The 16,972-nt window shown below is 40.6% G+C and overlaps 1 protein-coding gene across 1 annotated transcript; it reads left to right on the top strand.

Annotated features, from left to right (window-relative positions):
- Window positions 1-1,602: 1,602 nt before the first annotated feature.
- On the top strand, window positions 1,603-14,577 carry SPOP (speckle-type POZ protein). The gene is made up of 9 exons (XM_009709777.1): window positions 1,603-1,680; window positions 2,049-2,170; window positions 3,860-4,011; window positions 4,117-4,244; window positions 7,906-8,083; window positions 8,674-8,729; window positions 9,157-9,279; window positions 13,011-13,153; window positions 13,897-14,577. Exons 1-9 carry the CDS (start codon window positions 1,603-1,605, stop codon window positions 14,039-14,041), a joined length of 1,125 nt encoding a protein of 374 aa, XP_009708079.1. The 3' UTR covers window positions 14,042-14,577.
- Window positions 14,578-16,972: the final 2,395 nt, after the last annotated feature.

Raw genomic sequence — 16,972 nt, 5'->3', positions numbered from 1 at the left:
ACATGGGCTCACTTGTGCTTTTTTAAAGGAAATTAAACCTGAAAAAAAACCCAGTCTTGTTTTACACTTAGATGATGCCTGTGTACCAGTATTTCCAGGTACTTTCTGAAGGTGCATAGAACTCAAAACCCGAGCACACGGCTGTGAACTGGAGTGGAGGCTGAGGTGAGCCTTGCTTGGGAGAGGTCTGGTCTGCAGCTGGAGCCTACACTCAGATCCAGACCTGCCCTGCAACTGTGCTTAAAGACTCCCAAGCTATGTTGACAGCAGTTTGGGGGAAATTATGTGCATATATGTTGATGCGCTTATTGTGAATATTCTCCTGTTGCGAGGTGTGGGATTTTTAGGTATGTATTCTCTATGCTTTCAACACCTAATGACTTGGCTTTCCTCAAGAGCATGAGCATGTGCTTTACCTTTCTCTCCCAATGAACCTCGATATCAGCCTTCGTATTTAAAGCAATTTGTATCACAAGTTAGCAATGTTGTGTCTTTTACTCACCCTTTTTCTTTCTCCTTTTGAGAACAAAACTAACAGCAATGGAGTTCTTGTGGTTCACTGACTGTCCTGTGCAGTAAGAGGAAGGCAGATAAATACCACCTGCAAAACAGAAAGTGTTTAGCAGAAGGCTAAACTCTAAGGCGTGTGATGCTTTTCATATCTACCAAAGTTACGAATCCTAGTTTCCGAGCTCATCTTTGAAGACGTTTTGTGTATCTGCCTTAGGGATCGCGACTCAGAAATCAGAGATGGGTTGATTATTCTATTCTGTTTTGAAATCTTCCTCTGGTAACTAGGTGCCTGTTTTGTCAGTTGTGCCGGTGTATTCATTCAGGCGTGTTACAGTGGTTTTAACCCCATATGGTCTCTGCAGATGACAATTTGACTTGGCACTTACAAGTTAGGAACTTTACTAGCATATAAAGGCAATGAGAATTTCCCTTTGGCCAAAGGGATTTGGTTTGAAGTAGAGAAATCATTACCAACACCTTCCCTAATAGTAAGGCTTCAGGAGAAGGTTTAAGCTATAGGAAATTATTTGGTGGTTGTTACTGGAGTCGCTCTGAACCTAGGGTTTTGCTTTGCTGTTGAGTTTGGGTTGCATGTTGCTATCTGTAGCTTTTTCAGATTAAGAACTTAATTTGTCAGATCTGATCTCTGGTAGTCTAAGACTCTCAAAAAGAAAATAGGGAGTAAGTATTGAGTTGAAATGGTGGCCTTGGGGTTAAGTAGTAAATCCCAAGTCAAGTGGGGAGTCTGCTATGTAAGTCTTGGACTCCTTAAAGGAAATTATGTGCTAGGCTTGTTCCTACAAGGAGCTGCATATTGAAAGAGGGAGTGGAGGTGGTATATCCCCTCTTCAGAAAACATATGGTAACACTTTAAAATGTTTAAATGTAACATGTTTTGAAGGTGCTGGGGGAAGGGAGAAAGCATGATGGCTTTAACTTTTCCCCCATGAGATTTACAGCAGTCCTGAAGTTTTTTCTTCTTTGTTCTTAGTTTTGGTTTTTTTCTCTTTTTGGGGACTGACAGGGTGAAGATCAATTAGAAATTTCTTCTGCTGAGTTGTGAAATTCTGTTTAATCTTCAAACTGGCGATGTCAAGGGTGCCGAGTCCTCCTCCTCCGGCAGAAATGTCGAGTGGACCTGTAGCAGAGAGCTGGTGCTACACTCAGGTAAGTCCACACTGTGCTGAGATATTCTTGGCATAATGTGATTAGAACCTGTGGTAACAAATTTGTGCAAAACAAGATTAGAATCTGGATTTTTCTAATGATGTCATGCTTGCTAAGAATGGGCATTCACCAAGGCAACAGCAGGATGTTGCCCTCTGCCCTTGGTGGAACTTAGGAGGAGGCAGTTGGAGAAGTTAAGAGTGCTCCATATGCCACTGCCAGCCATTTCCAGACTCTGTTGTCTTGTGCTTGGGCATTAGTTGTCACCCAAGTGACTCAGTAAAACTTCGAGATTTTCAGTTTTTGCCTTTAAGGTGGCCCACATGAATGGGCGTGACCCTAAACTGCCTGTTGTCTTCTGTTTTAAGATCAAGGTGGTGAAATTTTCCTACATGTGGACCATAAACAACTTTAGCTTCTGCCGAGAAGAAATGGGTGAGGTCATCAAAAGCTCAACCTTTTCATCTGGAGCCAATGATAAACTCAAATGGTAAGAAATAGAGTAGAGAGGTTCACCCTGTTTCTACAACTGTGTGAAAGAATTTAGGGTTCTATAACAGAGGAAATATATTTTTAAAATACTTATACTGCACACGGGTTCTTGCTTCCTTGGATGTACAGCGTGTGCACAGGGAGAAAGTACTGTTGCTTCAGCATAGTGTTTGGACACACTTGTGAGGATCTGGCTGTTCGCAGTGTCTCTGATAACAGAAAACATCAGAAGTAGTAGAAGCCCTAGCTGGAAGGGAGACTACATCCTACCTTGAAGCAGAGATGTATTGTGGAGGATTATTAATGTCTTATGTTTTGGGTTTTGTGTTTGTTTTTTTTTTACTGATGTTTATCTTAACAAGTTCTTATAAGCCAATGAGAGCCTACAGCCAGTGTATTCAAGCTCTGTTTCAGCCTCCCAGTTTCAGTTCCTAATACTCCATGTTGTTAAAAAGATAATTTTTGCCTGCACTCTAAATCCTGCAATTTAAGACTGTTGCTACTGTATTATCTGTGTCTTTATGGCAGCTTTTTGTGAATTCAGAGACTTAACACAGAGATGATCGAAGTAACAATGTTCTATAACTCTTTCTGCCCAAGAGTTTCTGCTTCTTAGAGATGACATTATTTTTGCCCTTTTCCTTTCCTTTAAAACCTTTCTTATCTTCCCTGAGTTCTCAAGTAATTTGCAGTAACTCAGAGTGGACTTTGGTCAGAATGTGTATCTACTGTAAGTCGTGTGTGACCTAGTAGATTCATGGACAGCTGGTTCCTTATATTATCCCTTGTTGCTGATGTGAAGTGTTTTAGCATTTTTCTTTAAACCTCCTTAGTATAGATTGCAACAAATGAGCCACTAAATAATTTAGAGTGTGTGTGTGTGATACAATTTGTGTTCCCTTCCTTTGGGTGGCAGACCTGTGCTTTCCTTGGACTGCTTTTTCTTACTAAATTACTTACCTTTATAACCTTTGCCAGTCAGTTCTCATTCTAATGTGTAGATCTTTCTGGTTTTGTTTTTGTTGTTTTTGTTTTTTGTTTTGGTTTGGGTTTTTTGTGTCCTTGTGTGTTTGAGCTGTTAGTCATTTGGCCTGGTTTTTGCTGCTTGTTAGATTCTGTGTCAAGTTTCAGGTCATGGAAGTGCTTAGGAGTTAGCCTCTTCCTGGTCTTACTACCTTTTCTTCACACAACAGTAGTTTTCTCTTTTTGCCCTAATGCTATGTTTTTGAGAAACTATCAGCCTTCCAGAAATCCATTTTTCCTTTCAGTTGCTTCCTGTGGAATTTTACCTACCATTTCTCTGAATTTGTTGCACTTCCTCAAATCCGTTGGCTCCATACTACTATTTCTTTCACTTTCCTTTTGTGGAAGTTGAGATCCAGGGTGCTTTTCAGTAGTTTAAACCGTACCCCCCTCTTCTCCCACATGTTTTTTTTTTAATTGGTTTGCCCATAGTTACTGCCTGTATATTATTATCTGTCTTGGAGATGTAGCATGAGGCTGACTGTAACATGCAGTTCCACTCTATTTACCTATCTATTATTTCTTTGTGGTTCAGTGGCTGTTAAACAGAACTTGTTTGCTGTACATTTTATTGTGAAAATTCTACAGTGCCCTTTCTTTGAAAGCTATGAATGACCTGCCCAAAACTGTTCCTGACGTCTCATTCAGATGCCTGCTTCTACAGGTGTTTACGTGTGAACCCTAAAGGCTTGGATGAAGAAAGTAAAGATTATCTATCCCTCTATCTGCTGCTGGTGAGCTGTCCAAAAAGTGAAGTTCGAGCAAAGTTCAAATTCTCCATCCTGAATGCTAAAGGAGAAGAAACAAAGGCAATGGGTGTGTAAAAACTCTTTCTGTCTGATGGGGTCAGTTGTTTGTCTTTTGGTGTTTGATCAAGCGAGTCACTCAGCTGGTGTTTGAAGCTCTATATCTTTCTTTCAGAGAGCCAGCGAGCGTATCGATTTGTACAAGGCAAGGACTGGGGATTCAAAAAATTTATTAGAAGAGACTTTCTTCTGGATGAAGCCAATGGACTTCTTCCAGATGACAAACTCACTCTCTTCTGTGAGGTAAGTCTTCCTGTGCAGCTGAAAGAGTAGCAGTTCCATTAGCTTAAGGTAGATGTGACCTTATTTTTCATCATTGCTTTTAAGGAGTCAGAGGCATCAGGAGAAATACTGGACATTTATATGGCACTTAGATTTTATTTGTGTGTGTGTGCATGTGCCTGTGTGGCTGGTGGCTTTTTCTGTGTGTGATTCATCGCGTTTCACTTCGATTTATTTTTTGTTACTTTATATTTGTCATTTACCTGTGATGCTGATAGGAATTAAGCATGTTTGATTATTGTTTCACTTGTGGCTTAGCGTTATCATCCATATGTTTGTACACCTTAATTTGAAACTCACTTGGGATAATAACCAGCAGCTTGTAGCTCTGGCCCGCCTATTAATTGCCTACTGATTAAAGAGGAGCTTTCTTTATTTTCCTAAGTGTGTCTATACAGCCAACAGAAAGAAAAATTTAAGAAAAAGGAATTTTATAGTAACCACAATTTTCTGTTCATTGTGGTTTTATTTTTCTACAACTGCTTACAAAATTATTATTTCACTAATATTAATTTCAGAGAAAGATGCAGTTATTTCTGAAACTAGATATTTAAGTTTAGAAACCTTAATGAGCAAATTTAAACTCTTTAATTTAGTGTATTCAGAGCTTCTGAGTTCCGTTGTCTTTTTAACTGCAAAATGCCTCCTGTAGCTGTGATTTTTTTGTCAGAAGACAGGTAGAACAAGTTGTTCTCTCTTTGGATCTCCTGCAGTGTTTTTTATGGGGAGCCTTGCCTTTTGCCATGTTTTCTTTCAGGAGCGAAAGAAGTGCTTCAGTCTGAGTTGTTCAACAGCTGGGGGTTTTTTGGGTTGTTTTTTGTTTGTTTTTTGTTTGGGGTTTTTTTTGTTTTGTTTTGTTTGACCATCATAAGCATGCACATGTTGAACAAATATCTCCTAAAGGATGTGTATTCAATCAGTAGCATAAGTTGTTACTGTCATGGCGGAATCCCTTCCTTTAACACTTGTAGCAATATGGGAGGAGAAGAGGACAGTGTCTTGGATGACACCTCTGTAGGTCTGGCAATTACTCTTTCCTTCATGATAAAAGAGCCAGAAAACTTCCAGTTGTGGAGTGAAACTCAAAAATTAATGTCTGAGAAGGGAATTTGCGAGGTGCAATGTAGATAAACCTGAGATCCGCCAGTAGTCTTGGCAACTAGTACTAATTGAAGTCACTCCACTCTTTATTGAATCACTGCATTCAAAAGCTTCAGCTCAGTGTTTTTGTTTCTTCTGGATGAAGAGAGGACTTGCTGCTGGCTTCACCTGGCCTTGATATCTTCTGTTTTCTGTTTCAGTTTGTTCTACAGTCTGGCATGTAAGAAATCTTGAGTTTAGTGATATCAGAGAGGAAGGTTGTGCTGTCTGGAAACAGTTTGACGAGAACTTTCAACAGCTTGGTTTTGTGTTGGATTTTCCCCCCCCGCCTCCCTCCTTCCCCCCCGGCCCGCTTCTTTTTCTTCCCTGAGCTTATAAGTGTCTTAGCATGTAAACCGGTGTGCCATATGCTCTCCTAATGCTTTCCTGCTGGCCACAGGTGCCAAGTGATGCTGCTCACATCTGTACTTTCAGCAAGCATGTTTTGTGTGTAGAAACTCTCTAAGGAGTTAGCAGTACTGGATGTGGGGATGCTTGTTATGTGGGGGTATGTTGTAGTTTTCTGTAGACCAGAAGGTTGCTGAGTGTCTCTGCTGCACCTTCTCATTGCTTTATTGAAGTTAAAAGGAAAAAGCCTTTTGCTCTCTGCTTATGTCTGCTGCTGAACACAGATAATGCCTTGCTGAAAATGCTGTTAAGGCAGAGAATGATGTTCCTTGTCAAGCATTTCAAATCTGACCCCATTTAGTTGTCAGTTTGGGGATTTTTCAGCCTCTGTTTTGCAGGTAGGGTTGATTGTTCATATGCCAACTACATTACTTTCTGCTGTTTACCTATGAAGTTGGAATATAATTTAAATATCATTCTGGTAAATCTCCAAAAAGAATGGTGTTCCCAAAGTTATGATAATAGCTCTCTTCTGAGCTAGGTAGTATTGGTTCCCTTGCTAAGATGTTGAAAATAGCTTAAGCAAAACTTTACCTGTTTTGTCCTCTAGGGCTGATCACCACTTGGAATCTACTGGTCTGAACTCCTTCGGCATGTTTTTCATGCCGGTAACTGACTTTCTTTCATGTATAAAGAGGATTGATTTGTTGATTTGAGACGCAGTTTGCAAGTCTTTTTTGGCTGGTCTGTAGTCAGTATTGGACTCCAGCAAGGGATCCACATCTTAGAATTCCTTTCTAATGAATCTGATTAGTTTTCATCCATCCTTGAGTGCATGTTGCTGACCTAGATGTCACAGGGCAAAAAGGTGATGTAGCTGTCAAATTAATGACGAAGAATATGAGCTTCCTCACATTTACTCTGGCTAACCATTAGTGTCCTTTGGCAAGCAACATCTGATATTTGTTTGGAGTGTTGTATAGTTTATAGAAAATGTGGCTGCCATCAGAAACCCACTGGAGGTTTCTCAAGAGTTGGAGTATGTTCTGTCAGCAGATTTTTTCCTTAGAAGATGCTTCTGTCCCCTCTCTCACTTCATAATTTCTCCTTTTACGTAACTGAGGCTTCCTTTGCTGTCCGTTGTTCTTTGGACATTGGTTATTAATAGAACTGAAATTTAACTCGGACTTGACAGAAAATCCGGGAAATAGTCTCACGAATGCTTCCCTGTCAATCAGCTTCTTCCTTTATTCTTTGTTATAGTGGGGTAGTATTAGTCACTCTGATCTTTTCTAATTGGAACCTGCTGTAGAAGGCTATGATTTACTGCATGTTTAACAATAATGGTTTGGTGCTGAACAGGCTCTTAACGGTTTCCTTTGTGTAGGTTATTCATCAGCCAGCCTGGCTACGTATTCTTGTCTGCTTTAGAGCAGGTGATAAGGAATATTTCTGCCTTCCCCAAATCTTCCTAATTACTTGACATAAAGCTGGTTTGCTTTTTTTTTTTTTTGAACTTACTGTTTAAGTTTTGGGGCTTTTTTAAAATTTATTTTGTAATGCAGTGGAAGCGTTGGACTCTCTTAAGAAATTTAGAACCACAAGCAGCAAGACGTTTGGGGGGTCAGGCACTGCCCTTGCGTACATGTGTGATTGCAGTGCTTGGTTATAGAAGCTTTGTGTATACTTCATTTCTATTTGTACTGCTGTCTGGATTGCATTATTGATTGGGGAGTGTTTCAGAGTGTTGATAGACTGAAAAAACTAGGTCAGGTGTGGTGTCTGTTAAAAGCAGAAAAATAAGATTCCACTTCCTTAGGAAACCATCTAATAAAGTTATGATTAAATTGCATGGAAGTGGTGTTAATTTGGGGTTGAGAAGAAAATCTGCTGATGTGATTTAGGACTTGGGATGGACACTAGAGGAGCAGAGAACGGGGTTAAGGCAGGGCAAAAAGGATGCTTTAAAAAAGGAGACATTTTAAATCATACAGTGATTCTGCTTGAGAAGTGTGGGTTTTGCTTTGCGTTTCCCTTCGCCTGCCCTGGAAATAAAAACTTCCTGTAGGGACATTAGCTTTTTCCAGTGTGTGGTTTTGAGTTTTTGGGTTGTTTGCTTTCTTTTCCCCTCCAGGTGAGTGTGGTACAGGACTCTGTCAATATCTCCGGCCAGAACACTATGAACATGGTGAAGGTACCAGAGTGCCGCTTGGCAGATGAGTTGGGAGGACTCTGGGAGAATTCACGCTTCACGGACTGCTGTCTGTGCGTTGCAGGCCAGGAGTTCCAGGGTCACAAAGCCATACTAGCAGGTTGGTATTGAGTTGGATGGGCCTTCGCGGGATAGGAGTCAACCACATGATGGCAAGTGGGTTTTTTTGAGTTACTTTGTCTGTAAAGGAGGTTTCTGCAGCTCTTTTAACTGCAGAGCTGTAGTGCAAAACTGTTTTGTGAACTGTTACGGGTAGAGAAGAAATATTGACTGCATTTTTAATTGCCTCTCTCCTCCTATGGCAAGGATGGTAGGAGGATTCTTTTGTGACTGCAGTGTACTCTAATGTATTCCTAAAGTGTTTGTAACAAGAAGTTAGCACGTTTCCAGAGGAAATACTTCCTTGTAAAGTCAAGAAACATGCCTTGCCACCTGTGTACTCCTCAGCCTTGGTTGAAAGGACTTAATAAATTCTCCCATACCAAGTTAGAAGCTACATCAGCCACATTACGTGGTGTCACAACCTATACTTCTTTACCAGTTGTACCCAATTTGCCCTATCTGCTACAGGAGAATTTTTCTTGCATTAGGTACCAGGACAGTTGTTGAGGTCTTGGCAGGCTACACTTAGCTCCTCCTGGAGAGTAAAATAACATCTCTAACTGTGTTTTATTTTCCTCACTGCTGTAGCACGTTCCCCAGTTTTCAGCGCCATGTTTGAGCATGAGATGGAAGAGAGTAAAAAGGTAAGTTCCTGAAGGAAGAAGAACATCTGCAGCTAGGTGAATAGCTCTCTAGTCAACTCTTAGCATCACTGGTCACATAACTTTTTTAGGGTAGTGTTTGTGACTATTGTCACCTTTTAACTGTTTTTCTTATGATAGATGCAGGTCTCTGCTTCAGCTGTCCTGAAGGGAGGAAGAGAGGGATCAAGGAGGCAATTGTTACCTTAGTTACTCTTTTTTTGGGGTGGGATAGGGCGAAGCAGAGAATGTGTGATACAACTTAGAATTTTTCTTACTCCATCCACATCTTTTTCTTTTCTTTTTGGCAAGTAGTACAGATTCTAAATAGTTTGTGCCTAGCAAATTTCTGAATACTGAAAGAGCTTGGGTAGAAGGAAGCCTTTAGCTTCTTGTCAGGATCTTAATAAGCTTCATTTTTCTGATACAGAATCGGGTTGAAATCAATGATGTGGAGCCTGAAGTTTTTAAGGAAATGATGTGCTTTATTTACACGGGGAAGGCACCAAATCTTGACAAAATGGCTGATGACTTGCTGGCAGCTGCTGACAAGGTATAGTTGGGATTTATGGGTGTTCAGAGAACCAGGAATGATGTGCGCCTTGCTTTACACAATGCTCCTCGGAGATTGCTGCAGTAAGCTTTTCATGTCATCATTGTAGTTGGGCAGTTTCCTTGAATTGGTTGTGTCTTATAGGTAAACCTGCATGTAGTATATAAGATACCTTTAAGATAGGATATACATATAAGATACCTATAGCTGTATAGATAAATGTCTTAACATGTAAGTCAGAAATCTATGTCTCTACTGCTCATTTTTAAGCATTCTCTTAGAATTTCAGAGGACCTGTCTATTCAGCATAATCTAACCTAAGAACTGGGGGCGAGAAGAAAATTTCAAGGTGGACCTGGCGATTTTTTTCTTTTTTTTTCTTTTTTCTTTTTTTTTTTTTTTGGTGTGATTATTACCAAATCTCAAAAGTAGCATTCTGTCTTGGCAAACAGGGCCTGCTTCTCCTTCTGGTTTGGCTGGTATTAGCAGCTTCAAGAGATGCTCTGAAGGGATGGATAGCCAAGAGTGGGAAGGTCCTGTTGTTTATTTTCTCTTTTCAGTTGCAGTCCCTGCTGATTATGGAGAGGAGGGGTGCACTGGAGGAAGCCCTGTTGCCTAACCCATCTGTGGTTTTTCAGGGTCCTTGCCAGGGAGGTGTCGGGGATGGTCTGACTGGAAAGCTGCTGGTAGTCCCCATGTGGCAAGCGCAGCGTTGTGGCCTTGCCAGCCAGACAGCCGCTGCCTCTTTCCGTTTGCAGCACCAAGGACAGAAGAGAGTGTTCTGCTGGCTAGTGAGCCGTATTAACCAGTGAAAATCCGTAATATATAACCAAAATTTTATTTCCTTTTTCTTTTTTCTCTTAAAAGTGAACTTAGTGCTGGTGAAAGATGCCAGTTTGACAGCACTGGAGACTAAAGTCCTGAATTTATCCATCGAACAGGTTCAGCACGGGTAGCAGCAGTGCAAGATTCTCCACACTGCCCTGCCAATGTGCCTCAACTCTGACCTGGAGGGACCACCTCTAGGGGTGAGAGCGTAGTTCAGTCTCCATGCTTCTTCAGTCCTTGGATTCTCTTGTGGGTACCAGTTAGGGTGGTGGATTTTAAGATGTGGATGCATGTAACCTTGTTCCACGCAACCACCACATGGCCATCAAATTCCCTGTCACCGCAGACCTGGGCTTCATCAAAAATGCTGATTTTAGAGGTGAAATGCTCCATATGCCATTATTAGGCCACTGCAACTAGAATTAAAATGGGAAATAAGGCAAGGAGATTCTTGGCCTGATTATAATCATTGCCACATATTTTATTCAATATTTAAAGAGTATTGATTTAGAGCTCACATACCACCTTTAACTGAGACAAGTGTAAGTAAGAAGCAGTACATTAAGGACAGAGTAGGCTTTAACTTTGAGTTTCCTGGCTTTTAATGTAGGGTTTTTTTCCTTTTAAACTCATTGTGTGTCTTTTAAAAGCAGAAATAAAAAATCTTTCATGAAAGCACATAAAACATCTAATATTTACTCAAGAGACTGAAACAGCTTCTTCTGAGTTCCTCCTGTCTCTTGGGGAAAATACATAATTAGACCAAAACCAAAACAAAGCACGTCTTCTCAACCCAGGAGATACTATTTCAGCCTCTTGGGTGAGTATGCTATTAGGTACGGTGTTTTTTTTAAAGTGTAATTAAGAAAGGGGGGAAGGGGAAATCTTGGTACCTGAGAGACCAGAATGGCTACTTTTGCCCAACTATGTAATTAGAAGATGAGCTATTTGTAGCAAAAATTGAAATAAAAATTGTACATGCATGGAGGAGAATATTCAGTTTACAAAAGGAATAATTTTAAGCTTCACTTGCTGCGTTTTAAGCTACTGACAGACAATAATGTAAACTAATGGCTTGCCCCTCATTTGAAGCTGTTTTAGTTATTGATACAGATTAAGGAAGTAAATTTGATTTGCCTTCTCGTATGTCCTGGTGGGAGAAAACTGTCCTGGTTATAAGTGCTGTTCCTCAATTGAAGTGATTATTATCACAGAGTCTTAAGTGAAAAAATGTTTTTACGATCTAAAATTAGTCATTTAAATTTAATCATAATGGGATGAAAATCTCAATCAGAATATAAAATCAATTTATAGTAGTAGTGTTTATCATGTGGCAAGCGCTCCCATCATCATGCAGATGAGCTTGTTACCAGCTCTCTGTTCAGGTTGACAGAGCAGTCCTTACAAATCTGGTATCTTCTCTGAATTCAACCTCATGTACTGAAGAACTTGTATACCATGCCATCTCTTAAGTTGTCCAAAAAAAACCTTATAAACAATATGAAGGATACTCTCAAATGCAGTTATGTGTCAGATTAAAAAAAAAAAGGTAACAATCTTAAAAGATTTTTTTATTTTATTTTTTTCTTTTTAGAAATGTCACTCAATTTGAAGTCATAATGTGAAGAAGACTTAGCTGTGTTTAATCTTTGGGAAAATTTATGTAGTGCTAATGTTATTACTCATATAAGAACTGTATTAGAATTGACTACTCTTCTAATGCCTGTGAAATGTAATCATGGGATCTAGAATATTCAGAACTATTCAGAAATACTCTGCTTGTTTCATCCAAAGAGCCACAAACCCTATAATCAGTTCACACATACCAAGGTTTTCACAAGTATCTCAGTCTCACAGTTCCCAGCTATCATATTATAAAAGACTGAGGTTTAGGATTTGAATTTCATTTTTTGATAACGAGTGGCTTACAGTTTTCTGAGTATTGACCTTTTTGAAGTCTGCTCAGGACCACTGTGTTGCTTTTGAAAATCTTGGCTGTGTCTGCATGTTTCAATACTGACTGAAGTGCTGCAGAAAGTAGAGTGTGAAATTTGTTAGACAGCACTCTTCTTCTAAGCATATCCTTTGAATTTCCCAAACCGTTGACATGGCCCAACCCTGTGGATCTAAAAAATGTTGAGGCAAATGCACAATTGAATGGTAGAAACTCCTAGATTGAGAATGTGATGTTAGAATAGAACTTTTGCCAGGGCATTATAGACATGCTGTGATGTTTTGTTTCCAACTGGATAACCACGAGAAATCAGGGGCATTCATTTAACATTGTAGTATTAAATGAGTAGCATGTACTTGAGCAAGGCTGATCTTAATGTGCAGGTCACTAATGGCAAAGAAATGGAGTGAAAACTGTTTAAACATCACTGGAACACCTGTGGAGCATTCACTGTTAGATAGGTCTTCCCACTGAACCTGGGTAGTACTGTCATGCAGAAATAGGAGCGAGAATAAAGATTTGGCTTTAGCATTCTGTGCCTTGAAGTAACCGAGATAGTATTACAGGTGACCTGAAATTCTCATTTCAAAGCCTGAACACAGCACCAGTAAGCCTATAACACAAGAAGGCCGGGATGAGAGTTATGGTGGGTATGTTTCCTCTCCATTGCTTTCCTCAGGGTGGGCACATCATGATTCTCCGGGGTTTTTTTTTTTGTGGTGTGATGTTTTGGTTTTGTTTGTTTTTTGTTTTGTTTTTTGTTTTTTGGGTTTTTTTGCTGGTCGCTACTTCTTTGAGTACAGTTCACCTGCATGTAGCAAAGCAGAGGTCTGTTCAGCATAATAGAGTAGTTTGTTACTGAAGAGTGAAGGAGCACAAATAAGGCTTCACGTCAAGCCTGATTAGGTGATTCCTTCTTTGTAACTGTACTTTGGCTTGTGTTTTGCAGTATGCTCTAGAACGTCTGAAGGTGATGTGTGAGGATGCACTGTGCAGTAACCTGTCTGTGGAAAATGCAGCTGAGATCCTCATTCTAGCTGACCTACACAGTGCTGATCAACTGAAAACTCAAGCAGTGGACTTCATTAACTAGTGAGTTTACTTTTGTTCCAGGATGCAATAAATCTAGAGGAAAGTGGTGTTTATTAGCAACAGGGTTCACAACTTGTGAACTGTCACATGCAGGGGAGATTCTCCTCTATTATTTTTCTTTTTTAATTCTCCCACTGTGGTCATTTATCTGGCATCCTGGAAGTGGCGTTGCGCTAAGGGCAGATTAGTCTTGGCCTGCTGGGACTCTTCAGAGTGTACAGCAGGACTGTCTGTGTGAGCTATTATGGATCTCTTCCTAAGATCACAAGAACTTTTAAGTAGTAGAATATCAGATGGTCCCTGATATTGAGGAACTGTTTGCAACTCACAATATAACAGACCTTTCAGTAGATGTAAAATGACTGCTAAGTACTTTGATATCTGGAAATATTTTTGGTCCTGTTTGTCAGTTAATACAGTTTTTCTCAGTACTTTCTATATTGATTTAAAATACTTCTGTGCTGAGTAGTCAGGGTAGATGAGCATTGTGTTCCTGCTGTCCTCCACCTGGGATCTTGTATTCTGAGCTTTTCATCCTTAAGTTGAAGGACTGTCCGGCTTACAGTTGTGCCAGCAGAGCTAAAGCTTGCAATCTTTGCAGAATATACCTAATGCACATCCAGAGTGATCCTAAAACAGTACAGTAAAGATGTCAGTTTTCTTGGGCATGTGGAAGGAATCTAGTTAGTTAATCCTTTTTATCCCCGGTTGATAACTTCAGATTTATTCTCTCTTATTTCTAGTCATGCTTCTGACGTCATGGAGACATCAGGCTGGAAGTCTATGGTAGTATCGCATCCCCATTTGGTGGCTGAGGCGTATCGCTCTTTGGCCTCTGCACAGTGTCCGTTTCTGGGACCACCACGTAAGCGACTGAAGCAATCCTAAAGTCCTGTCTGTCACACCACCCCATGTTTTTCTGGAAGCAGCATCAGCTGTTGCTGCTGCGACCTTGACCACCAGGTAGACAGCGAAATCTGTGGAGCTTTTTCTCTGTTGTTGGGGGGAAGAGACTGCTTTGTGACACCCAGACTTTTTAAAACAGCACCAAGTAACTTGGGGAGAGGGGGGAGGGTGGGCCTGGGGCTCTGGGGCTGTTCAACCTAATGAATCCCTGTCGCTGCATCGTCTGTGTGTTCCCTTCGACTTGGCTGAGTCAATTAAGTACAGGGTTCGGTTTAGGCACCGACCCAAGTCGGAATAACCCAGCAGTGGTACTGGGGAAGACAACGTCTCTGCATCTGGCAGCACAGAACAAATCGTCAGATGCCTGGAGCAAGAGGACATATTAGCTTTGGAGAGCGTTGGAGAGTTAAAAAGAATTTCCAGTGAGGTTGTGGAAAGGAAGTACCTGATGGAAGCTCCAGTAGTATTTATATCAAAAAAAGAGAATTTAAGTCCTTCCAGCTGAGCTAAAAACTGGACATTTGTGTAACTCCTTATTGCCATCCAGCAACAAGAAGATCAGTTTCTCTGTTAGTAGCACTTGTATGTTAATTGCAAAAAAAAAAAAAAGAAAAAAAAAAAAAAAGGAAGAAAACCCACCTTTTATAAAATGACAGGTTGAAGTGAAAGGGGACAGTGAAAGGCTCTGTGTTCTGGAGAGTGTGAATAGACTGAAGGCAGCCTTTGGCAAGTCTGTATTGGTTTTGAAAGGACTAGAAAATCTTTGATCTGGAGCGTGCTGTCTGACAAGAACAATGGTTACTGTTTTTAGATATTGTGGGAAATGTTTTTGGCATTTTTCCCTGCTTTATTTCCCTCCTCCCCCTTTTTTTAAAAAAAAAAAAAAGGAGAAATTCTATTGTTCATGAACGCTGCGTCAAAAGTCCCTGTCCTGAGTTGCTAAATGATTCTTAACAACTGTTTGTACCTGACTTGCCGACTGTATAGGAGCCAGTCCTGTTCCTTTCTATTAGTCACTCTTCTTACAGGGAAGAAGTTTCAAAATAGCTGGTAACTTTTTTTTTCTTTTTGAAAATATAAATAATTACTATTTTGTACTGTGTGGTATCTGTTGTCTTTTTTTTTGTGTCATTTTTTAAGACTTTCCAGTTTAAAACCTACTCCCAAAACGTTCAGTTTCAGTCTGCTGCCGTGTACTGATAGTGACATGCTGTTACTGGAACCCAGATGGGATTTATTAAGGAATGTTGCGCACAGAATTGTGATGCAGATCCGTGATATTTCTCATAGCAGGTATTACCAAAATACTAGAGAGCATTGGTTTTAATAATAGCTGTGTGAAGCTGCCCCATGGTCCTTCCTTTTACCTGTACCTGTTTAGATGTGGGAAGGAAGAATAGTATAAGCTGCCATCCGTTTTGTAACATTAAGGTGCAACGCTGGACGTCTGGGTAGGATAGACACCATCCGTTTATGTCATCATTAGCCCCAAATCCCCAGGGAAGTTAGATTGAAATATGCAGTGCCAAGGCTGTGGCAAATTGATCTGACCTTAAGATGGTCAGGTAGGGCATGTAATGGATTAGAGGGAATAACTCTGTTTTGTCTAGAAAATAGATTAGGTATCTGTTGTCTCTGATTTTTCATTCTGTTATCATACTTTTTCTCACAGCCTCTTGTCCCTTGTGTGAAGGAGAATTCCGTTTGTACGCTCGTGTGTTTAATCTAGCTGCTGTCTATTTTTATCAAATGGTGACTCATGAGAGGGTCCCTGCCCCTTTTTGTATTCCCCCCCTGAGGCTCTCATCATAAACACACAACCGTCTGTATAGTAAAGCCTTTCTTCTGCGTGGTTCACAAATTCCCATATTACATCTATTGCTTGAACGCCACTAATTCCTTTTATATTGGATTTAGCATGCGTTTCCTTTTAGGTAAGCAAAGCATTTAGTCATAACGAGATTCTCTCCACTACCCTGTCAGAACTCAAATCCAGCATTTCTAGCTTATAATTGCGTACAGACCTGAAAAGTTCATTGCCAGGTAATTGCAGAAGTTGTCTGTGCAGCTCAGAGATGTCTAATTATGCTGCAGTAACTGCATTGTTTACTGGAATATTCAAACCTGAACGAGACCTTTTATCCTTGTCACGTTAGAGTGACCAGCTCTTTGAGGAGTGCCGCTGGCTCAGCCTTGCCCTGGGAAGCAGACATGCCTAGAAGAAGGTAAACGGGTGTTCACATCACCTGTCCTCGGCCTTTTTTGGGGAGGTATTCACAGGAAAGCGATACAGATTTGGCAGCCTCTTTCCCCAGAGGATGGGGAGATACCTGCAGGAAAATAATCTGTTGTGGGGCTTGTCTGTCCCAGCCCTTCCTGCAGAGCCAGGTACAGTTGCAGAGCACACTGTCACGGAAGGTCTGAAATGAGATCCGTGAAGGAGGCGACTTGGTCACATTGTTCCAGTTGCAGGTGAATTGATGATTTATTTGTCAACTTCAGCTTTTTTTTTTTGTTTGTTTTTTTATTGTCAATGATACAGCTGAAGCCATCTGGTTATAACAACATCAGAGCTAGAGCATACTGTTCATAAACCTCCCACTGACATCCTCCCCTCCCCAGATCTGAAATGTAATTCAAGTTAACTCACAATCTGTGGCATGTGTTGTTACTGCAGGGATGTCCATGCCAGTTGAACAGTTGGAGATTTGAATTCCACAAGGAGATGGCGTATTTATCAAAACAGTATTTCAGAGAAACATTTTTACCGGGTCTTCTGAACTGCAGCGTAGCTACCACAGAATTTTAGGTTGGACCCTGCGCTTGTGCTTTTAAGTCCTTCTCTTTCCTCCTCCTGAAGAGTGTCAAGAGAGACATTTCATCCTTGTGTGCAGTCTTTCATGTGCTTCCTTC

This window comes from Cariama cristata, unplaced genomic scaffold (assembly GCF_000690535.1).
Source record: "Cariama cristata isolate BGI_N322 unplaced genomic scaffold, ASM69053v1 scaffold5981, whole genome shotgun sequence".
Classification (NCBI taxonomy): Eukaryota; Metazoa; Chordata; class Aves; order Cariamiformes; family Cariamidae; genus Cariama; species Cariama cristata.
Note: the sequence above shows the minus strand (reverse complement) of the source record. Positions and strands in the feature narration are given on the sequence as shown.